The sequence below is a fragment of the Miniopterus schreibersii genome (genome assembly GCF_964146895.1).
Source record: "Miniopterus schreibersii genome assembly, chromosome: 2".
NCBI classification, from domain to species: domain Eukaryota; kingdom Metazoa; phylum Chordata; class Mammalia; order Chiroptera; family Miniopteridae; genus Miniopterus; species Miniopterus schreibersii.
The window spans coordinates 187,777,433-187,800,514 of record NC_138102.1 but is presented as its reverse complement, the minus strand read 5'-3'; the positions used below and the strand labels follow the sequence as shown (position 1 = coordinate 187,800,514).

The 23,082-nt window shown below is 53.4% G+C and overlaps 2 protein-coding genes across 13 annotated transcripts; one reads left to right on the top strand and one right to left on the bottom strand.

Moving 5' to 3' along the window:
• Nucleotides 1-743: 743 nt before the first annotated feature.
• On the top strand, nucleotides 744-9,978 carry RABL2B (RAB, member of RAS oncogene family like 2B). Of its 12 annotated transcripts, none has more exons than XM_081128839.1 (9): nucleotides 744-802; nucleotides 1,635-1,756; nucleotides 4,398-4,427; nucleotides 5,163-5,242; nucleotides 5,881-5,960; nucleotides 7,985-8,096; nucleotides 8,340-8,437; nucleotides 8,777-8,860; nucleotides 9,038-9,978. In XM_081128839.1, the coding sequence occupies exons 2-9, from the start codon at nucleotides 1,650-1,652 to the stop codon at nucleotides 9,116-9,118; spliced, it is 672 nt and encodes a 223-aa protein (XP_080984965.1). In that variant the 5' UTR covers nucleotides 744-802; nucleotides 1,635-1,649; the 3' UTR covers nucleotides 9,119-9,978. The 12 variants fall into 12 exon arrangements, with proteins under 12 accessions (XP_080984965.1, XP_080984963.1, XP_080984956.1 ...); XM_081128837.1 differs by having other exon boundaries at nucleotides 5,809-5,960; XM_081128840.1 differs by having other exon boundaries at nucleotides 762-827.
• A 3,068-nt stretch (nucleotides 9,979-13,046) lies between these two features.
• On the bottom strand, nucleotides 13,047-18,874 carry ACR (acrosin; the record flags this gene model as incomplete). Its single annotated transcript, XM_081127847.1, has 5 exons — nucleotides 13,047-13,736; nucleotides 14,265-14,410; nucleotides 16,965-17,248; nucleotides 17,462-17,668; nucleotides 18,798-18,874. The coding sequence occupies 5 exons, from the start codon at nucleotides 18,872-18,874 to the stop codon at nucleotides 13,047-13,049; spliced, it is 1,404 nt and encodes a 467-aa protein (XP_080983973.1).
• Nucleotides 18,875-23,082: the final 4,208 nt, after the last annotated feature.

Genomic DNA, 23,082 nt, shown 5'->3' with positions numbered 1-23,082 from the left:
CTTCTCCCCGCTCCTGGCGCCTTTCCTTCAGGGAATCCTCCGGAACGTCAGGAGCGCAGGTATCTGATTCACACCTGTCTGCCCCACTGGGCGCGCAGCTCCACCAGGGCAGCTCTGCTTTGCTTTTGGCTGTAGCTTCACACCCGGACGAACGGCTGGCCCGGCACACACCTGCTCTGCACAGGTAACTGGCCACAGAATCAATGGAGGCACCTGGGCCAGCGGCGCGCGGCCGGCTGTGCAGAGGGCGGGCTAGGCCCCCTGCTAATTCTGGCTCGGTCGTGGCTGTCTCGGTTCTCGGTTAAAAACAAATGTCCACACCTGGAGAAATTAGCTCACATTCACCCCGTCAGAGAATTACAAACTTTACAAACGGCCAGTCACGTGCCTCTCGCACCTAAAGCGCCAAGCCCTGGGCGCTCCCATGGGCCCCGCAGTAGCCTCCGCACCTACACCCCACCGCCCGCAGGAGGCCTCACCAGGGGTCCCGCGCCCTCACCTGGGGTCCCGCGCCCTCACCTGGGGTCCCGCCCCCTCACCTGAGGTCCTGGCCCTCGCCCCTGAGGCCCGCTGTCCCGTCACCCCAGGAGGCCTGCGGCGTGGGAGCACCGACTCAGTCCCGAGCCCGCCTCTCGGAGCCCCAGCGCCGCGCAGACCCTGGTCCCCCGGCCGCCCTCCCGCCGGCACCGCGCTAGCCAGCCGCGCAGCGCGGGGTCCTTCAGGCCTTCGCCCGGGCAGCCCCCATCGGGGTCCTTGCGCGGTTGCGTAGCAGCTGCAGGGACGCGGCCGAGTCGGAAGCCTGGTGCGGCCCTGCGGGAGCCCCGTGGGTCCGGACGGATGGGGTCCGAGGGGGGCGGGCGTGCAGGGCGCCCCGAGGGACGCGCCGCCGGTGGCAGGCTCGGCGGGGGGAGGCCGGGGCGGCGAGGCGCCGGCGTGATGGCCGCCCCCAGGCACCTGTGCAACGAGTCGACCCTGGACCGCGGGAGTGGCGGCCCCATCGCGGGTCCCCGCGGCGGGCAAGGTCCTGTGTGGGCGGGAGGCGGGCGGGGAGGCGGCGTGTGCGGCGCCAGCGCGGGCCCTGGCCTGTCGCAGTTGCACCTCGGAGCCTGGCCCCGAGAGGTCCCGGCGGTGGAGGGACCGCTGGGGTCTCCCCTCTGGGAGATGCTTGAAACCCGTAGAGGCTGAAGCCCCGGGGCAGCGGGCTGAGAAAGCCCATGTCGAGAGGGAGGGGCAGCTGCTGACCGTATGGGAATTGAAGGGGCCCGGGGCTTGAGACGGGATCCGGACGGGGCCGGCCTCCGGCTGGTGGTCAGCCACCGTCATTCGGCGACAGCGCTCGGGCAGCAGAGCACTGTGTCTTTGATAGAGTTGGGCGTCGATCGTAGGACATGGACAGTGCTCTGGGTCCCTGTTTTACAAGTGAGAACACTTCTGTGGATAAAGCTTGTGCTGTCTCTCAGGTGTCCGTGCACCACGTGTTGTCGAAAAGCGATGAGAGAGTAAACCACCCTGAGAGGATCGTGGTGGGGACGAGATGACAACACTCGGTGCAGCAAGTGGCAGCCAGGTGGTGGCGGACAGAGAAGGGTGACCTGTGTCCTTTGGCCCTTCTCACCCACTCGCTCTCTCCCCAGCTGAGCCAGGAGCCAATGGCCAAGGACAAAGTCAAGCCCTTTGAGCTGGACCAAGAGAAATACGATGCTGATGACAACGTGAAGATCATCTGCCTGGGGGACAGCGCCGTGGGCAAGTCCAAGTATGTTGGGAGAGTGGGGAAGAAAGACCAGGCCCAGGGTAGGTCTAGGCTACCAGAAAAGCCCTCCCGAGGCACAGTGGAGCACAGATTCTGTGGAAGTCATGAGCGTTGTCTTGGCTGGAGACCAGGTGTGTGTGGCCTGGGGAAATGGGGAGAGCGGGGATCACATCAGCACGTGTGTGTGTGTGTGTGTGTGTGTGTGTGGTGGGAGCCATAGGACTGAGGACATTCAGCCTTTTCCGTGAGCACTGGCAGACGGTGTGGGGCAGGTCACCCTGGAGACCACTCAAGAGGTCCAGGCTGAGGAGGTGAGCACTGGAGTGTTCCTGTATGTGGTTGTGGTTGAGAGATTGAAGGTGGAGGCAGTTAGAATGCAGAGAGGAACATGTGACAGGTGTAGTTAGCACAACCAGTGACAGATTGAGTAAAGGTGGTACAAATGCTTTGTCCTAGAGGGACTCACTGAAATTGAAGAGTGGATAGGAATGACGACTGAGCGTGCTCAGCATAAAGAGTGGCTTTTTCTTTTAACTGATGTCGGTACCTGTGTGCACAGGTATGGGGCTCCCCACATGGAGAGTTGAACCGAGGCTCTACAGTGCTGGAAGCTCATCTCCAGGAGCTATGGTCCTCTTTCCCACTTGTCCAATTTTCCCAGCACCACTTATTAAATAGATTGTCTTTACTCAATTGTATGTTTTGCCTCCTTTGTTATAGATTAATTGACTATAAAGGAATGGGTTTATTTCTGGGCTCTCTGTTTTGTTTCATTGATCTATGTGTCTGTTTTTTGGCCAGTGCCATGCTGTGTTGTGTACTGTGGCTTTGTAGTATAGTTTGATATCGAGTAGCGTGATCCCTCCAACTTTGTTTTTCTTTCCCAAGGTTACTGTGGCTCTTCTGGGTCTTTGTGGCTCCAGATAAACTTTAGAGTTATTTGTTCTGATTCTGTGAAATACACTATTGGTATTTTCATAGCATTGCATTGACTCTCTAGATTGCTCTGGGCACTATGGACATTTTAACTTTAATTCTTCCTATGGTTGGGTCCTTATTTATATCTTCTGTTTCTATACTGAAAATAGTTCACTGTTGAGACTTTCTACATTTCTACTTACTTCCAGCACACCTGCACTTGCTTAGGGGTGGTTTTTACAGAGCTGCTTTATCAGCCTTATCAGGCGACTATAACACCTGGCTGGTCATAGTGTGGGCATCTGCTGATCGTCATTTTGCATTCTGTTGGAGAGTTTCCTGGTTCTTGGTATGGTGAATGATTCTCTGCAGAAACTTAGACATTTTGAATATCGTGTTATTTAAACCTCTGTCTGAGTTGGCTTCCTGCAGTGCCGTTTCAGCTGGGAGGGAGGAGAGGTTGTGCCATCCATACCCACCACCTTTCACAGCTGTGGTCGAGGCTGACACTTGGGGAAGGGGGCCTCATTACCATCTTTAGGGAAGTCTTCTCCCTACCTGGCCTTGTTGGACACCAGCCCAGCATGGGAATGTTGTTGGGAGCCTCATTACAGTCTCAAAAGTATGCGCATCTGGGCTCCTCACTCAGCCTTTGCTCGAGGGGGTAAGGACATGGCTGCAGTGTTTTCTGTGGTGTTTGGACAGTGATTATAGTCTAAGGTTTTTTTACCTAGACCCTGGGGACACAGTAATAAACTAAAAATTCAAAACCTGTTTTCATGTGCATTCCACTCTATCTGAGAGAGAGTTAATAAGTAAAATGCTTATTAAGTATTAAGTTAATAAGCAAAATGCAGAGCAGGGCAGCGATGCAGTGCACAGTGAGATATAACTTGCCTGCTTGTCGTAAATAGAATCGTCAAGGAAGGTTTTATTGCTCAAGTGATGTTTGACCACAACCTGCAAAACCTGCAGAATGTTGAGGAAACGATTTTCAGGTGGGGGCACAGCCTCCCTGGCCGCAGTTTTTCATGCATAATGCAGGGGTGACCGTGGTGTCCACAGTGCCATGGTGGAGATAATGGACCTCAGGGCCTCGCAGGGCTGGTGCACACATTTGTAGCAAAGTGAGCTGCTTGGTTGTGAGGGTTAGTCATGCAAGTCCCAGGTTCCAGGCTTGGAGAAGAGGCAACGGCACTAACTAGGGCAGGATCAGGTTTAGTTAGTTACACAGCTGAGGTTTTTTTGTTTGTTTGTTTGTTTGTTTGTTTTATATATCTTTATTGATATCACAGAGAGGAAGAGAGAGGGGGAGAGAGAGAAAGAGAAACATCAATGATGAGAGAGTCGTGTGCCCTGACCGGGAATCGAACCTCAATCTCCTGGATCCTAGATCGATACTCAACCACTGAGCCATGCCTAGCCGGGCAACAGCTCAGTTTTAGATCTATTGGGTTTATTATGATCCACACAGATCTCCAGCGTAGACACACCACAGAGCTCAGGTGACAGGTCTCTATTTCTCCAAATGGTGTCTGTGGCGGTGCTGTGGTGCCTGCAGGCAGAGTGGCTGTGGGTGTGGGAACTTGAGGGGAGTTAGGAGGAGGGAGGTCCTAGGCGTCGCCCTTCAAGGGAACCTGTGTGGCTGTAGAGCGAATGTAAGGGGGAGCCACAGGTGACTTCAGCTGGTGACCTGGGGCAACCACCGTGCACCTTCCCCTTACAGACTCGTGGAGAGATTTCTCATGGATGGGTTGTATCCTTCGAGGTTTGAAAAGCTCCTATTCCTGCAGCTTTCTCCTCCCTCCTACCAGCTCACCCAGCCCACTCCTTTGCCCAGGGTCTGGGACAAGGGAAAGGTGAGATTCCTCCTGAGTCTCACTGGCCCACGTGGAGTGACACGTAACAGAAGCTGCATCTTTTTTATTACTCGTATTTGGATTTGTTTATACTAGGAGGGCGGTGGGATGGCCAATAGTACCTGGTCAAAGGCCTGGATCCCTGTGTAAATCACTGAACCTCTCTGACCTCAAAGCCTGGGCTCCCTAATTAAAAATTCTGTGGTGTAAATGAACTTTATGAAATACGAGCTGCCAGCTGCTCTCTCTCCCTGTGAATTGTCACATGCTGCAGATTGGGAATGAGACCTGCCTGGCAACTAGGATGGTATACAAAGCTTCCCAGGGAAACCCAATGAGAACTGTGGGCAAGAGGAGGCCCGGAGGCACCCCAGGAGTTGGAGTGTGTCCTGCCTCACCTTCCTTCAAGTCTCCCTTACACCCACCTGCCTACATGTCCCAGCTTATGGCTTCAGGAAGGCTATCCCCAGGTGTTCTGTTGGGTTTCACACACAGGCAAAGTACAGTTCACAGCTAGTCAGCTGTCTGGCTCATGGGGACTTTCCATCACACCAACACCACCCCCACTCTGCCAAGTACCTTCCTTCCCTCCCTCCCTCTTTGTTCATCTTTGCTCCTTAACCTGACTGCAGTCAGCCCCAGCAGCTGTCCACGTACGCCCTGACCCTCTACAAGCACACAGCCACGGTGGACGGCAAGACCGTGCTTGTGGGTGAGCAGCACAAGGTCTATTGCTCCAACTCTCAGGCGGGGAAAGGGGAAGGAGATAGTCACGTGGGAGGAAATGAGGCGCGACAGGAATGCAGGGAGAGGGGTGGTAGGGAGGATGCTGAGAGCCTGAAGGCCTGGGAGGGGAGGAAGACGCAGGGCTCAGTTCCAGTGTTCTGACCTGCTGTTCTGGTTGAGCCAGTGTCCAGAAAACAAATGTGGTCTGAATATTATCTTCCACAAAGGGCTCTGACTTTCCATGAGGTGACAACCTTCCCCTTGGCCAGGCCTCACATCCTGCCTGACCATGTCCACCATCTGCAGTTACCACAAGGGGGAAGTCAGCCTAGTTTTGACCTTGGAGGGCCCTGCATCTTGTGGGTTGGGGGAGGGGGGCACCTACCTTAGGGCTTTCTGTCTGCATTTCCATCCTTCTGGCCCTGTGCCTCCTCTCACCCACCTGCGTGCACACAGATGCGCACAGGCCTCTGGAGGCTCAGCCAGGTTCCCTGGGTCCTGACAGCATGCACCTGGGAGCTGTGTGGTCTCTGTGTTCCCCGTGTTGCACAGACACCTGCATGGAGATGCTCAGGGTCCCTGCCCTCCAGCCATCCGGCAGTCAGAACTGTGTTCATATTGCAGACTTTTGGGACACAGCAGGCCAGGAGCGGTTCCAGAGTATGCACGCCTCCTACTACCACAAGGCCCACGCCTGCATCATGGTACGAGTCCTGCTGGGAGGTGGGCAGAGGATCTGGGCAAGTCTGACCAGAGTGGTGAGGGGCAAGGGGCCCCACAGTACTGAGGGGGCTCCTGAGGCCTCCCATGACCATCCCCTGTGCTGCTCACCTCACACCTGGGGTAATAGTGCCACAGCAGGACAGGAAACAGCCCTGGGAGGAGCCAGGGCAGGGGAGAAGATTGGTGTCAGCTGCTGTCCTTCAGGACCTGTCCATGAGCTCCCCGCTCCATGCTCAGGCTCTACTCTCTCTCAAGCACAAAAGCCCTTGAAATATTCCAGAATTTTAGCTAGTGCCTCCAAGGGAACAGAGCAGAAGAGGAGACAGGATGAGGCAATGCAACAGTGTCGTGCCAGGAGTCACACCTGAAGTCTTGCATTTTCAACATCTGTGATACTGGACAGCTTGGAAGGCGGGTCCCAGCCTGTGTGTCTTAGTTGTGCACTGGCTTTGGTGCTCTGAGCTCACTTCTCTCTTCTCCCTGGGAGTGATCTTCTCCTGCTCCTTTTGGACCCTCTTTGATGCCTGGGGGTGCAGGTGCCTAGCACCAGCCCCACCTGCTGCATGGCCTGGCAGGTAGAAATCACCTACCTCTGATGGCCACAAGGGGTTCCCATAGTCCCAGAGGGAGCTGGGGTTCCACCCTTCACCTTGAAACCCTAACCGGAGGGCTCCTCCTCTCAGCCTGCTCCTCAGCTCTCACAATGAGGAGAGGAAGCTCTGAAATCAGACATGGGCAAAAGGTGAATACTGGATGGTGATCACAGTAGTGGAGGCAGCCTGGTGTGAAGCAGACTCCAGGAGTTTCAGTACAAGACTGCTTTACAAGAAGTCTTCATTGGGAATTCAACACAGACTGGTCACTTGTTGACAGTGGGCCTGGGGAGAACTGTGGAGGAGCCTCCCAGGGGGCCTCCCACTGTCTCAGATGTGACAGCACTGACCCGCGCCTTCTGCGTGCACACAAGGCCCTGGGCCTGGTCCCTGCTGCTCCCACAAAGGGCTGAGTGATTTAGAAGCAATAGCAGCCATTCCAGCAGGTGACAGGCTTGCCATCACTTCCACTGTTGTGCCGGGTGGTTTGCGGCTGTGAGTTTATTCCAGAGGACAGCTTGGAAGCAAGAGGCTGGCCTCAGGAGCTGCTGTGAGGAGCTTGAGGGTCCCTGCAACAGCAGCTTGAAGCATCAGGACTCTGGCCTCCCTGCCCTTAGAGACAGTCCAAGGTGCTCATGCTTCCTGCTGGTATTTTAAAGTAGGTTAAAACTACAAGTTTCAAAGAGTTATTAAAATTATAAGCTACAAGATGATAAAACATAAAAATTATATTGAAAAAGTTTAAAATACAAAGTGAGCAGAAGATTAAAGGCTTAGAATTAAAAGTAAATAAATAGAAACTAAAGGGAAATTCTGGAAACATTTAAAATTATTACAAAGAAATTTTAAAAGTTTAAGCAATAAAAATAATAGACTGAGAACAAGTTTACAGTTTGTAACAAACTATTGATTAGTAAAATGATACAACTAGGTTAAAATAGGTAATTAAAATTAGGTGACAAGCCAAAAAAAAGAATAAAGGTTTTTTACATATATCTTTATTGATTTCAGAGAGAGGAAAGGAGAGAGAGAAACATCAATGATGAGAGAGAGTCATTGATCGGCTGCCTCCTGCAGAGCTGCCGCTGGGGATCGAGCCCGAAACTCAGGCATGTGCCCTGACAGGAAATCCAACCATGATCTCCTGGATCCTCAACCACTGAGCCACGCCCGGCTGGGCAAGAATAAAGATTTTTAAAACCACTTTGGAGCTGGAGGTCCTGGGGGGCTCTGTTGGGGAGGGCGGGCACAGGTACAGCCTCTGCAGTCAGAGTGGCTGCAGCTAAGCAGAGGCCCTGTCCGAGTTCCCAAGCCTGTGATGTGCACCATGCTCACTGCATGTATGGGCGAGTCACCTGGGTGCCATGGGGAGACATTGATATACCTGAGCTGTCTTCCTCTGCTTATTGCAGGTGTTTGACGTGCAGAGGAAAGTTACCTACAAGAACCTGGGCACCTGGTACACAGAGCTTCGGGAGTTCAGGCCGGAGATCCCGTGCGTCGTGGTGGCCAACAAAATAGATGGTAGGGGCACCCCTATGTCTGGTGTCAGCAGTTCACGGGACCCACCACACATTTCCTCCTGTTTTCCGGGGCCATGCACCTTTAACGATCCATCTTTCCCAAGACACAGCCCTTGCTTGTAGGCTGTCACTCCCTTCCCAGTAGAGATCCCACTTTATGGAATGGGGCTGCCGGTAACCCACCCTGCAAACCCCTCTCTCTTTCCCTTGATGAGAAGGCCAATGTCCTACCTTCTCTCTACAGCAGACATAAAGATGACCCAAAAAAGCTTCAATTTTGCAAGAAAGTTCTCCCTACCCCTGTACTTTGTCTCAGCTGCTGACGGCACCAACGTTGTGAAGGTAATGGTCTGCGGAGGCAGACATCAGGACAGCCAGGTGGGGCAGGGAAAAGGGAAGCCACCAAGAGAAGGGCTGGCTGCAAGGATGGCAGACAGGGCGGGCCCTGGGCTGGGGTGAGCCTGTGACAGGTAGGGGTCTCTGTAGGTGGTGACAGAAAGGAGCTATGGGCCATGCATCGACCCAGAGTGATGGGAAGAAGGTGAATGGAGGGGTGACCTTGCTGATTTTATGGGTGCAGTGTTATGTGGACTTCAGATGGACCCAGTGGGTCCAAGGCAGGCAGAGCCCAGGTCACTGGCACCCATGGCCGCGTTTTCCTTCCTCCCCCACTTCCCCCAGCTCTTCAACGACGCGATTCGATTAGCTGTGTCTTACAAGCAGAATTCCCAGGACTTCATGGATGAGGTTTTGCAGGAGCTTGAGGTAGGTCAGACTCAAATCTCGGTGGGATACAGAAACATCATCTTTTCAGAGGGTTCCGAGCATAAGCCGACATAGTGGCTCTTGCAGGCAGCACCTGCTGGCACGGGTACCGCCCCTGGAGGTATCGCTACAGGCGGGCAAGCACAGGGCCAGGCCTCACTGAAACCTTGTCCACAGAACATTGATTTGGAGCAGAAGGAGGAGGACCTGCCAGACCAAGAGCAGCGTGGCAGTACCAGGAGCCCACCTCCCTCCTGAGCCCAAGGAGGCGCCTCCCCTCCCTTCACAGCTCAGCTCTGAACTGAGAAACTTCTGTGGCCCTTGACACCCAGCCCCTCTGCAGCCGACCCTCTTGTACTTAAGGACAGGAGTGGGTCAGCACCAGCAGGCTCCCTGACACACGAGAGCTCTGTCCACACCAGACCCCAACGCAGGATTGAGTACCAGTCCCCCTCCCCGGGTCAGACGGTGAAGAGAATCGGGGAGCCTGCTTGCATCTCTCTTAAATAAAATGAAGTGTAGATTGTTTTTTGTCTCCTAGAACAGACCTCAGGGTCTGTTTGTTGCATGTCCACCAAGGGCATGATTTTCCACCCTGACACCCTCATTCCCATCCCTGCAGAATCTGAGGGCTCCTTTTTTGCCTTCAGTCTCCCAACCAATTTTTTTAAGGAATTGTTTTAAGCAGACAGCTACTCATTCCACAGGTGTTTCAGAAGCTCTTGTAGGTCCAGCCAGTACGTTGGTGAATAGTGAGACCAGGGTTGCAGGCATATGTGCGCCATTACATTCCAGTGAGCAAGTACAGGTGTGCCACACTTGGTGGTGCACAGATGTCGCTGGTGAACATGAAGGGCCAGTGCAGCCTCCGTGAGCATGTCACACCTGTTTGCATAAGACACACTGTGAGAAGAGCTTCCTTTAAAAGCCTGGCTTCAGCGTGATGCGTTCCTATTACGAGCACCTGTGTGGGCGTGGTGCCCGGCGGCAAGGGTGCTGAGAGTCCACTTCTCCAGCACCTGTGGCTCGCGTGTGTTTTAATGATAATCTTGTATGTCATTTCCACTGTATTTTTTCTACTTTCTTTTTACAGTAAAGGTTGAATCACATAAACATTGAGCATGTGTGTGTGTGTTTGGGTCTGGATTTCACTGGGCCAACAGCACAAAAGGGTCATCAACCACATGAATGCGGGGAGATGCCTCAGTGTTCCCCAGTTTAACTAGATGTACTGGGATAGAGACCACTTCACTGCCACTGTGTGTTTTAAAAAGAATGAGTCTGGGGAGTCAAGAACAACCTTTTTCCCCTTTAAATTATCGATGTTTACAATTTCAATTTAAGAGATTAGACCTGACCCCGGATGTTCAGGAATGTGCTACCATAGTGAGGTGGGCTTTTAAAAACAACAAAAACAAAACACCCTTGAGTTACTGTAAATAACATAAGTATTTTTTAAGTACAATGTTTTACTGAGGTATAATTCAAACACCCTAACACTCACTGTTGGTACTGGTTTTACATAACCTTTCTTCATCACAGTCCCGGGAGGATGAGCCTGAGGAGGGCCTCCTGTTGGCGGTTCTCAGGAGAGGAGTGGACGGGACCAGAGCAGGAGCAGAAGCTGAGCAAGGTGTGGTCTCAGCCAGCTTTGGTCTCCCCTCCATCCCCATGTTGTCCCCCTGGTCCCTGTGGTTCAGTCCCTCCTGTCCGTGTGCTGTCCCTCCCACTCCTGTGTACAGGAGAATCTGCTCCGTGACCTGTGAGCCATTTCCAAAGTGAGACTGTCCACAGGGACATGAAGGCAGGTCAGAGTCTCACTTCACTTAGACATAATTTTATTCATAATTTTAAAAATAAAAAATCAGAACATCTATTAGATTGGCAAAGATTGACCAATTTGAGGTGAACCACTGTTGGCGTAGATGTGGGGAATGGGCACATTGAGAGAAGGCTGGACTGGAAGCCTAGGTGCTCCCTCCTGGGGAGGAGATGCAGCTATGTGTCTGTAACTACCCCACTGTGGGCATAATTCAGAGAAGGTGAACATACGTGCCTATATGAAAACATCTCTACATTTACAGAAAGAGAAAGGAAGTCATAGAGTAGTAGGAACAGCAAAGCATGATGAGGGGACTGGATTATGTGTAAGTACATTCACGTGCATGGGAGGTTTCCGATGGTACACAAGAAAGCCTCACTTGGACTTGCCCTCCAGGAAGGAGACCCAAGTGTCTACCACCACAACTGTGCCCTTGAGGAGAGAGGGTGAGCTAAGGGTAAGGATTTGAGCATATGAGGTGGAGAGAGTGCCAAAGAATCCATTCTGGACCCCAGAAGACTCAGCAGAGAAGGGGTGAGGTACCCAGGCTCCTATACCACTTGTCCAGACTCCTCTGTGGCCACCGATGCCTGCGCCGAGGCACAGCCTGCCCCACGGCTCTCACGGGCAAGCCCACCAGCTCTGGCTCTGGCTCTGGCTCTGGCTCTGGCTCTGGCTCTGGCTCTGGCTCTGGCTCTGGCTCAGGAACACCCAGCGAGGGTCCTGAGCTGCTACCATTACTGTCTCTGCTCTTGGGACCACGCGGCTCGTAATTTGGCTTCTGTTCTGCTCTGTCACCAGCACACTGGATTTTGTTCAGTGTTTAGAGGGTAACTGGTGGCTGGCACCAGGGTACAAAGATTGTCTCCCTGTATGGATGTTAAGAAACCGGCTTTAGAACAGACAGCCCAAAGCCAACAAAATGAGAAGTCATGCCAGCTCACGCCAGCTTTTAGCCAAGGCGGATAGAATTTTTTTTTAATTTAAGCACATGTCCCTACACTAAAGAACTATGGGCCACTCAGACCAATATACAAGCCCTCCTGTATGTCCTAAGCATTTCAGGGGTTGTAGGTAGACACACAGTGGGCACCTAAGTGCCCCTTGCAGGTGAGCATGAGGTTGCCCACCAGCATCTCATCACCAGCCCACAGGTGTGAGTGTTTCTAGGTGTCAGCTCTGTTCTGTGTCTGGACATCTTCCCAAGGCCACATAGCTAGTGAGGGTAGAAAGGGGATTTGTCTGAATCCAGGCAGATGGGTGAGTCCCAAAAACGAAGACGTGGCTGCTTCCTCAGTCCACGTTCCAGCCGCAGCAAGAGCAGGACTGGCCCCTCAGCCTTTCTACCCAGGACTCCTCCGCCTGTGCCTGCCCCATCCTCCCAGGACCATCTTGCACCAGACACACAGCTTCCTGGATCTGGGAGCGTGGACTCCAGCTACAGCACCTGCCCAGCCAGGAGTCAGGCTCTTTGTTCTCACAAGGATAGTTTGGTTTTCACCGTGGCAGGAGTGGGCAGCTGACCCCACCCCATCAGGATTTCTTTCCCAGGAGTTTGCAAATGGACACAAGCAATTCCAGGTGAGTGCAGACTACAGGTGGTCGGCCGCTCTACAGAAACTCCAGGCTCCTTGCCATTCCTGGTGTCTGCTGCTGGCCCTTCCTACTGGTTCTATGTGACACCTTTGTACCCTCATAATACAGTTTCCCTTTTAAACAGCTTAAACTGGTTTCTGTCTCTTGTGACAAAAGATCTTAAAATAAGGACTCCGAAATGGTAAGAAAACCATTAAAAGCTCACTCAAGGGCATCTAGAAAGTATCTGCCATTGCAATCCTGGAAGCTTTGGCGAATCACAGTCTATGTAATTTACTTGACTATAGAGGGTGATATAGGGTCTAACCGGAGGCTAAAAACAAGTCTGGACAGGCAACGGTCAACCTCCCACCAGAGCCACAGCCACATTGCTCTGTGGTGAATGTTCATTGTGTGGCTGCTGGTCACCTGCTACCCTTTCTGTTCTGGGGACCCCAACCTTCATACCACCAGGACAGCATGTCCCCCATGGAGCTGCCCCACACCCCTTCCTCCCAACCAGTCTACCTCACAGGAGCTGTTTCCGGGACTCACTCCCACTGATTTAGTGGGCAGAGGGCTACGTGAGAAATAAAGACCACACCTGGCCCATGTGCCCAGGTCAATTTGTTCGTTTTAAAAATCAAGGTTAAAAAAACACAAATGACATGATGTACAACAATCCCACCTGTTGAAGTCTGGAGAAGGGAGGGTAGAGTTGATGGGTCAAGTGGGGAGGGCAGACGAGAAGGCTGGAAGACATCTCTTCATATAGAAATATTGATTGGTTTATTTACTATCTTTGTCTTCCGCCCTGGGGAGTGCAGGTTTTGCTAGGCCTGTTGACACTGGGGTCAGCCCTGTGAGGCCTTTGGCCCCAGATTCATCCACAAGTCCTTGTCCCTTAGAGCCTTCTCTGTCCAGCTTTAAGGATTCTATGAGCAGCTGTAGTCTTCGCGCAAAAGAAGGAGCTTTGGAAGGTTTCGTGGAAGGTGGGTTTGTTACACTGAGTGAGGCTGAGCTTGGGGGTGGGGATGGGGATGGAACCGGGAGCCGGAGTGGGGCTGAGGGTGAAGGTGGGGCTGGGGGTTGGAATGGCGGTGGGGGTGGGGGTGGGGGTGGGGGTGGGGGTGGGGGTGGGGGTGGGGGTGGGGGTGGGGGCCGGGGCACGGATGGGGATGGTCGGTGGGGAGGTTGCTGAGGAGTGTACTGAAAGTACCAAGGACGAATAGTTGGGCGAGCAGAGGAGAGTTTGGCGGAGGTTGCAAAACTAGTGGGAGAGGCAGGGGTGCCCGACTGAACCGCCTGCAAGGCCCTGACACCGATCTTGGAAGCAATCCAGCTCAGGTAGGGCCAGGTGGAGGTGTAGATCCCAGGGCGTTTGGCTCGGGCACAGCCTACCCCCCAGCTTGTGACTCCTACGACCACGTAGGCATCCTCCTGGCCGCCTCTGCACATGAGAGGCCCGCCACTGTCCCCCTGCCAGAAGGACACGGGAGTCACCCTCTGAGGAGCCCCTCTGCCCCGCTCAGGAGGGCCACTGGCTCTGGGAAGACAACTTCTGCAGCTGCCTGGTTTCCTGCTCCCAGAAATACAGCTGTCTGTGGGGAAGGGTCAGCTGGGATGTGACAGGTATGGAGGCCGAGGGTCTCCCCACAGTGAGGTGGGAAGAGGAGGGACCCACGCGTCCCTGCCTGCAGCTTTATCAGTACATGTGAGCACCTGGGTGCAGGTAAATTGGGAGGGTTAGTGTTCTGGGAAAGAGATGTACACTTCTCTCTGGGGCAGTGTTTTGGTGAGGTGGTCTCTGTGCCAGGGTGGGAGAAAGTGCTAAATGTGGGGATTGATCCTCTGTGGGGGCATCTGCTGGATGTCACTGCCAACGCTCACTGCAACCATAGATATGGGAACAGGAAAAGGGTCACTAGAGCAGTGCCCTGGCGTGAATGGAGCTGAGGGATCTAAAAAAGAGGTGTCCACAGGGCCTGGGTACCCCTGGGAAGTTACCTGGCAGGTGTCAATGTTGCCCTCAGGGTAGCCTGCGCACACGTTGGTGGAACGAATGCGCCCTCTGTACCAGCGGGTCGAGTTGCACAGGTTGAGGTCAATGATATCCACGTGCGCCTCCTGCAGCACAGGTGACATCTTGCGGTCTACAACCAGGCGACTCGGTGGTCAGTGGTCACCAGAGACTCGCTCGGGGAAAGCCCTGCCACCTCCCTCCATGGAGCCCTCATCCTCCTGTGGCCCTCAGCTTGACCCTAAGACCAGAAACAGAGGCCTGGCCTCCCCTTCACACAGCAGACTAGAGGTAGGGGTGGAGCAGTGTCACCGGCACAGGGGGAGGACAGAGGAGGAGCCTGGATGACCGACAGCGGGACGTGGGGTGCACAGGGGCAGCTGAGAGATGCGCATGCTCGTGGTGCCTGAAGGATTGTGGGGGTTACTTGTAATATTAGCAGTTATAAAGAGGCTGTGCTGAGCACTGTGAGTCACACGAGCATCATCTAATTTAGTCCTGGCGGCAACCTCATGACATAGCTCCCTGCTCTCCAGTCAGGAGATTGGAACACTGCTTGCCCAAAGTCACGACAGGGATGTGGCATGGCCTGGATTCAGACCCAGGTTTTCCTCTCAAGAACCAAGTCCAAAGCCTGGCTCTAAGTCACCCTCCCTATTACCCCGGGTCAGGACTCCGCCCACTGTGGACAGGATCCCCAGGTAGGACTGGCGAGTCCCTCCCCACGAGCCTCCTATCTGTTCCAATGAGGTGGTGGAAAGAAATGAGCTGTGGCCATGCCTCCACACACAAGCACACCTGTCAGGACCAAGTCAGAACTTGCTTTACAGACCAGACACTCTGTCAGGGCCTCTGGGTTGAGAAGAGCCAGCCTGTCTGTACTCAAACAGCCACATAGCATCTGCATACATGGAGCCCGAGAGCCAACTCAATGCCTTCTCTGGGTCAGGTGGTCCCACAGACAGAGGGGTGCTGACAGCACACGCAGCTCTGGACCTATAGCCCGGTGGGTGGGCTTGAACACCGTCTGCAGTGCAGACGGGTGTAGACAGGGCAGGCCTGGAGGAGGGGTGGGCCTGGAACATGCTACAGGGCCAAATGGGAAGACAGGACCACATGGAGCACTTGGGTGGGGCCAGGCACGCAGCAGGCATCTCTGATAGTTTCCAATCCCTTCAGCTCTCCCCCTTCCTTGCCACCCAAGCATCAGGGACCATCTGTGCATGCTCTGCCCTGGGGTAGAGGTGACACTGAGATAGCAACCACAGCCGGCTCATTGTCATCAAGGTGCCCATTCCCGTCTGTGGCACAGCCTGACGTCTAGAAACCCAGAGGTTTCATCATGAAGAGCCAGGTGTCCTCAAACACAAGGGTTTTCTCATTCCCAACACCCTGCTTTAATGACGCACACGGAGCAGCCTGCAGGAGCTCAGCTTCGGTGGAAAGGGAGAGGGCGGACCCAGAGCACAGCCGTTCCAGGGGCAGGTGGGAAGGAAGGTATGGAACAATGTCACAGAGCTGGAGCCTGAGGTTTCTCTGAGACTTGGCCTTCGGGGGGGGGGGGGGCAAAATGATAGAAATCCCATTAAGCTGAGAGGGACTCTTGAATGAAAGAGATCTTGCATGACGACAGGGTGTAGCTGGGACCCTGCACACCACCTGAGCAGCTCAATAGCAGGAGTGAGGCTGGGGTGGGTCATCCAGATGACATCACCCTCCCAGGACTGCAAGAACCCCAGAAGCTGGACGTGGTCGGGCGAGCGGGCAGCGCAGGGTGGGCCATAGAGGGAAGGTCGTGGGTCAGCAGAAGCCAGTGGTGGGTGACGGGAAGGGGACCTGCGGGAGATACCCCTCTTGAGAGGACAGATGGCAACCCTATCAGAGGCCGAGAGCAAGCTTCCAAGACGGAAAGTAGTGTTAGGGGAGAATCCTGAAAGTACTGATTTGGGGGTTACCAAAAAAGGCTGTTTCAAACCCCACAAGAATGAACTGCCTCGATTTAGGAAGCCTAAATTGTCTGTTATCAAGTAACAGAAGACCTTGAGAGCTAAGTTAATGTCAGTCCTGTCTTCACATCTCTGATGTAACTGGGTGACCAGTCTTGCAGCCACCCGTGCGGAGTCAGAGGGCAGGGCACAGGTGGGGGCCAGCTGGACTCGGTCCTGCCCTGCAAGCCAAGCCTTGCTGTCAAGAAACGGAAGAAACCACAGCCCGTCCCTCTCCCAGCCTCAGGGCAACCCTGCAGCAGCTGCCATGGGTGGGGTGGATTTGGGTGCTATGGCTGCCAAAGGTGGGGGTGGATAGGCTGGGCTCTGGCCTTTCCACTTACAGGTGGGGAAACCGAGGACCGAGAGCAAGAGGACTGTCCTACAGCCACAAAACCCCACCCAGAGCTTCTCTACCCTCTCCGAATGCAGCACCTGGGTTCCAGGCCCCAAGTACAGTGGGCATTGACCCCATTCCCACAATGCCAGGTTTTCCTGTGCCGGCCACTCATCCTGCATGTGTGGCCCTGAACAGGGTGCTCAGCTCTCACCCTCAGTTTCTCCAGCGGGAAAGGGGCAGTGGCCAGAGGTAGCCAAGCCCCGTCACAAGGACAGTCGCTCATCAGGCACTGCACATCCCCCTTTCACCTCACAGTGCACCAAGCACACACTCAGTGCTCCCCGGAGCCCCTCCCTACTCACCGTTCTCTTTTAGAAATCCCCAGCCGGCCACCCAGCAGGACTGGGACCCTCGGGGTGGGCCTGCCCTAAACTGGGGCAGGCAGCCTGGTCCGATGCGGTACCCACAGACCACGGGAGGGGTGACCTTCAAGAGAGCGATGTCGTTGGTCTCTGTGACGGGGGAGTATCTCTCGTGAATGATGATTTTCTCCACAAATCTCTCCTGGAGAGGTGCTCTCACTGGCTCACTGCTGCCATACTGGAGCTCTCGTGCTCCAAAAATCAGCCTCCAGTCATACACTTTTCTGCGGGCACAAGGGGACCAGGTCATTCTCACCACACACTGGCTGTGACTGTGATTCTCAGAGCCCTCCCCCCACAGTGGTCTGGGTCAACACGCTCACAGTCCGGCTGCCACTGGGCCCCAAGCCCCAGGGACACTCTGAACAGAGACCCCTGGAGAATGTCCCTGATGAGAGCCCTTCTGAAGAGCCCCCTCCATGGTTTCCCACACATACTTTTTGAGCCTGAAGCAGTGAGCAGCGGTGAGAACCCACTGGGAATTCAGCAAGATGCCTCCACACGCATGGTACCTCCGGCTGTTGTGGTAGGTGAAGACCTGCAGGCTGACTACCCAGGGCCACGCCCCGGGAGCAGCGGCCTGGCCTCCGACCACGCGAGTGCTCGCTTGTAGCATCTGCTTGAACGGTATCCCACAGGAAACACTGAGGAGAGACCATGGGCACAGTTGAAGCCAAGAGCAGGCACAGCCTGTCCTTGTGCCTCACCTGAGGGCAGGGATATGGGCTTTAAAAGTGGAGAAAATCTGCCCTAGCTGCTGTGGTTCAGTGGTTAGAGCATTGGCCTCCACACAGGAGGGTCGTGGGTTCGATTCCTGGTCAAGGGCATGCACCTAGGTTTCAGATCCGATTCCCTGCCCCCAATTGATGTGTGTCTGTCACATCCATCCCTCTTTCTCTCTCCCCCCTCCCTTCCCCTCTCTCTAGAATCAATGGGAAAAAATTATCCTCACTCCTCCGGTGAGGTTTAATAATAATAATAATAATAATAATAATAATAATAATAATATAAAGTAAAAAGTTAGGAAGACCTGGTAACACGAGAGCAACCTCAGGTGTGGGGTAAAAGGGTGCATGTGAGAACCATGGGGTGGGAAAGCCAGGGGCTCCAGGAAATGCTGTGAGGGCTGTGAGTTCTTGGGACTTGTGGGTGTGGTCACAGGTGGGGAGAGACAGGAAGGCAGCTGGGAAGATGGATAGTGAGGGCCTGGGAAATATGTGGGGCCCTGGGCTGGGCGAGGCTAAGGTATCATAGCCTAAGGGAGGAAGACTGCAGGCTGATGCAGGGCCTCAGGTATGGGGAGGCAGGGGGGGTCCAGAGGTAGGAACCATGTCGCAGAGGAGAGGCCACACCAGTTTGGGACTTGTTGGCATTGTGGGGTTCCCTGTGGGGATCTCAAGGGTGTGAAGGCCCCAGGGCTACAACACAACAATGTCTGGGACCTCTGGGTCAGCCACAGGCTGGGGCTTCTCATATCCGTGTGACCTGTGAGCATCAGGACGCATGTGCATGGGCAGGGCGCACAAATCTGTGTACCGTGCACGTCCTTGGAGCTGAGGTTCTGTCACAGGATACTAAGGACAGCAGGGCCCAGAGGGCTCCAGGCTGAGGATGCTGGGAGAGGGAGGGGTCTTAGTCAGGGTGTGGGTCACAGGAGCTGTGGAGACCCAGGGGACTGCCAAGGCCCAAGCACGGTCCCCTCTCTGGACAGAGGCTATCTGGGTCTGCTATTCAGAAGGCACCCCATCCCCCGCCAAGGTCCCGAACACTTACTCACACGTGTTGTTATCTTTGGCAACTACAGACACTGCCAAGACCAGCAGAATGGCAGTTGGCAGCATCTCCACCATCGTCCTGTCCCAGCCGCCCGGAACCCCGCTGACTTCACAAAGCTCCGGGCATTCTGACCAATCAGCAGGGCCACCTCCCACCCCACCCCCAGCAGTCATGCCCGCAGGAGCCCTTTAGCTCAACTGGTTCTCTCTAAAATGACTTCCGGGCTCCTGCACAGGCTCCCCCAGTGAGGGGGGCTCAACTGCAGCCCCTCGTTCTGTCCCCAAATCCGTCCAGGATCTTCAAGGTACCACCCACATCATCTGAGACTACAAAGCCCACCTTCCTCAGCCCACTGCTGAGCACCTACAATGTCTCATCTTCTCTAGCTGAGTGTATCCAGGTCTCCTTTCTGAGACCTGCATGCAGCCAGGTGTTGTCCCCTATAATCATCAGGAATCTCACCACAGTTACCTGAATATCACACAGTGTCCTTCTAATTGTCAGGAGACAGCAACTCACCTGCCAGAGTATAACAAACGCTCACCTCACATACCTGAATATTAGAGTCTCACCTCCCCTGCCTGACTGTAAAGTTTTCACCAGCCGGTCTGAGTGCCAGGAGGTGATACCCCATGTATATGGGTATCACGAGGTCCCATCTCTCCTACCTGAGGGACAGGACACCTTGTGTCTTTGTCCTGACAGTGAAAGGTTTTCAGAACGTCGCATCCCCTTCAATGGAATGTGCAAGAGGTCTCGTGTGTCTACCTGAGGGCCAGGGCATTATCACCTCCTCTCCCAGAACAGGAGGACATCTCTTTCCTTCCATCTCAGGGCCAAAACCTTCTCTCCACCACCTGAATATCACTTTGTCACATCTCTCCCTGAGAACCAAGAGGTCTTACACATTGTACTTGAATGTCAAAGGTGACATCTCACCTGGATGCTCTGAGATTCTACTGCCCTACTGGAGTGTCAGAAATCCTCAAGTTCCCCCCTGACTGCCAGGAAGTCTCCCATCCCCTCCTTGAGTCAGGTTTATCGTCCTACCTGCATGTCACCAGCTTTTACCTTCTCTACCTGAGAACCAGGAGGTCTCCTGTAATTTGTATAAATGAAGTTCTCATGTGAACTCCCTTCCTGAAGGTTTTTCTCCCTTTCTTGAGCATCGTGAGGTCTCATCTCCCCCACATGAGGGTGATGAAAGCTCATATCCCTTATTAGAGTGCAAGGAGGTCGTCCATGCCCTACCTGAGTGTCTCCTCTACTTGGTGTCAGGGGATCTCATCTCTGACAGTCAGGCGTCATCTCTTCTGCTTCTATCTGGAGGTTCCATCTCCTCTAAGTGACCAAGAGGTCTTATCTCCCTTAGGTGAGCATCACAAGGTCTTATCTTCCCTACCTGAATGCTGGGAATCTCCACTCTTCTAGATAATTGTCAGGGTATCTGATTTCCTCTAGAGGAGTGTCCAGAGACCTCTCACCTTATGCACCTGATTGTCAAGAAGCTATCATTTCCTCTAGATGATTGTGCCAAATCTTCTCTCCCTGCAGATCAGAAGGTCTCATCTCTCCCATTACTGGGCTGGGACATCCATCTTTGTTTTCCAGAGACTAACAGGCTTTACACACACACACACACACACACACACACACACCACGCAGCAGGATGATTTATCTACATCACTTGAGTTTCGACCTGCATTATTTCCCTTTCTTCCCAGCAAGAGTTTTGTTTCCCTGGATAAATGCAATCAACTCACAATAATCAATAATCAACTATCCATGTCATTAGATTTTTATCTCTGCTACCTGTGTGTCAGGCAGTCTCCCTCTCTTCTACCTGAGTGTGAGGAGGATCCATCACCCTTATGTCAGCTTCAGGGCTCTCAGGCATCTTATTTGACTAATAGGATCTCTTACTTCCCACACCTGAGTCACAAGGACATATGTCTTGTACCTCAGTTTCAGGAGGCCTCTTCTCCCCTCTGCAAGTGTCCAAGGTCTTTCTTTCTTCTCCCTCCCTCTCCTTCTCTCCCCCCTTCTTTCTTTCTTCTTTCTCTTTATGTCAGGCAGTCTCGCCTCCTCTATCTGAAGGTCAAGAGGTCCTGTTTCACCAACCTGAGTGTTAACAGGTTGTAGCTCAGCTGGATGTTAGTTGTTTTAAATCGGTGTCAGATTGTGCTTGATCAAGTAACCAAAAAAGGCTTTGGAAATATATTTCAAGAAATGGCAATAAGCCCTGGCCGGTTCTCAGTGGTTAGAGCATCAGCCTGAAGCCTGAAGGGTCCTGGGTTCGATTACTGGTCAAGGACACGTGCCTCAGTTGCAGGTTTGATCCCCAGCCCCAGGGTAGGGGCTTGTGCCCAAGGTCTCACGTAGTCATCAATGTTTCTCTCTCTCGCTCCCTCCTTCCCTTTCACTCTCTCTAAAAATCAATGGAAAGATTATCCTCAGGTGAGGATGAAAGAAAGAAAAAGAAAGAGAGAAAGAAAGAAAGAGAGAGAGAGAGAGAGAAGAAAGAAAAAGAAAGAAAGAAAAAGAAAGAAAGAAAGAAAGAGAAGAAAGAAAGAAAGAAGAAAGAAAGAAAGAAAGAAAGAAAGAAAGAAAGAAAGAAAGAAAGAAAGAAAGAAAGAAAGAGAGAAAGAAAGAAAGAAATGGTAATAAGAATTCATGGATAGATAATAAAGTTTTGACTGGGAAAGAAAAGGTAATTCAGGTGTTTTTACAGGATTTTGATGGGCATAACACTGATATGGTATTTAGACTGTGAGAATCATTTACCAGAATGATGTAGCCGTTTATTTTTAATATTAATATGTACAATTTTCTGCAAATCACAACTTTACAAGTATTTAAACATATAATCAAAATGTTGGATATAAACTTCAAGATGAATAGCAGAACCTAGTGTTTCAAAACACTGCGGCTGGATACGCAGCAACAGAGTTGGATGACCCAATGTCTGCATTCTAAACACAGCTGAGTGACTGCAGAGTAACACCCACTTCTGGCCCCAGAGGGGCTGCCAGGCATCCCACCCGCCCCTGGGCCACAGTGATGGTTGAGGGACAGGCACGTGGCCCGCCCAGGTTTAATTTTGTCATTAAACCTAATGTAAGCAGCAAACACCTCAACAGATAGGGACTGTGTTTCCCTTCTCTGTGCTGTTCCTGAGTGTGAGCAAGGGGGGCAGAAAGGTACAGGATAGTGAGGGCTCTGGGCTACAGGGTGGGGTCCTGGTGCTGGTGGGGGCTTGGCTCAGGCCAAGATGGAGCTCACAGGTGGGCTCCTCCCACCTCAGGCTCCTCCTCCTGGTTCTCAGTCCCCACACCCTTCCCACCATGACCTGCCCCTCTAGCTCTCCTGGGACAGCCAGGTATTCTCCTGCCCCCGCTCACTCTGAATCTCTACTGCCATTCACCTGAGCAACCCAGTCCCCACCCTTGTTCCTCACCCTGATCTCTATCCCTCTGGTTCCCACCTGCTCCCATCTTGCCTGTCCCATTCTTGCCCCCGCCCTGTCCCGTTCTCCAGCATGGCCGTCTGCAGAGCAGTCCGGTACCTGTCCATCCAGCTGCGCATCCGAGTTTACCCCAGAGTCAGCCACAGGACCTTGGGGGGACTGGTGGTGAGGGAGGGGCTACTGCCTCTGTTCCAGTTTCCAGAGAGTGTTGGCAAGTTGTTTAGGGCCCCTGAGAGGGTAGAGCTATAATATTCTGAGGTCAGGGGGAAACCAGAAGGGGCAGGGAAGTCCCCCGCTCTGGGTGAGGAAACCTCTGCCCAGAGGCATTTGGGGCTTCAGCTCACTCAGGGCTGGACCTGCCATTTCTCCACCTCCTCTCACAAGTTCCTCGAGGGCAAATCTTGAGGGTTCTGACATCTTCTGAGGCCTGGGGGTGGCTGCTGACCTGCAGGACATTCATCTTCTCCCCCAGATCCCTGAGAGCCAAAGACCATGCCATCTTCAAGGGGGCCGGCTCCACCGCTACTGCTCTCTTTCCTACATTGTCCCAGAGAAACCAGGGTTCCAGGTGCAGTACAGATGAGACCCGTCTCCTGGTGCCACAGCGCTCAGCCCCAGCGCAGGTCAGGGTCCCTACTCCACCCAACACCGACTTCCTTCACGGCTCCTTCTGTATGAGCACAATTTCTAACTTCAAAATTAAACAAAAAAATATGAAAATGTTGAAAATTGAAATTGTAGGGCTTTCTAGACAGACGATGAGCCTCTCGAGGTCCGACGACCCAGCAGTCACGGTCTCACCTCGCCAAGGCCTTC

Coding starts and splice junctions, on each gene's coding strand:
- RABL2B (XM_081128829.1), top strand. CDS start 1,246: ATGGGAATTGAAGGGGCCCGGGGCTTGAGACGGGATCCGGACGGGGCC. Junction 1,420..1,634: donor TCTGGGTCCCTGTTTTACAA/GTGAGAACACTT, acceptor CTCTCTCCCCAG/CTGAGCCAGGAGCCAATGGC. Junction 1,757..4,397: donor AGCGCCGTGGGCAAGTCCAA/GTATGTTGGGAG, acceptor TTCCCCTTACAG/ACTCGTGGAGAGATTTCTCA.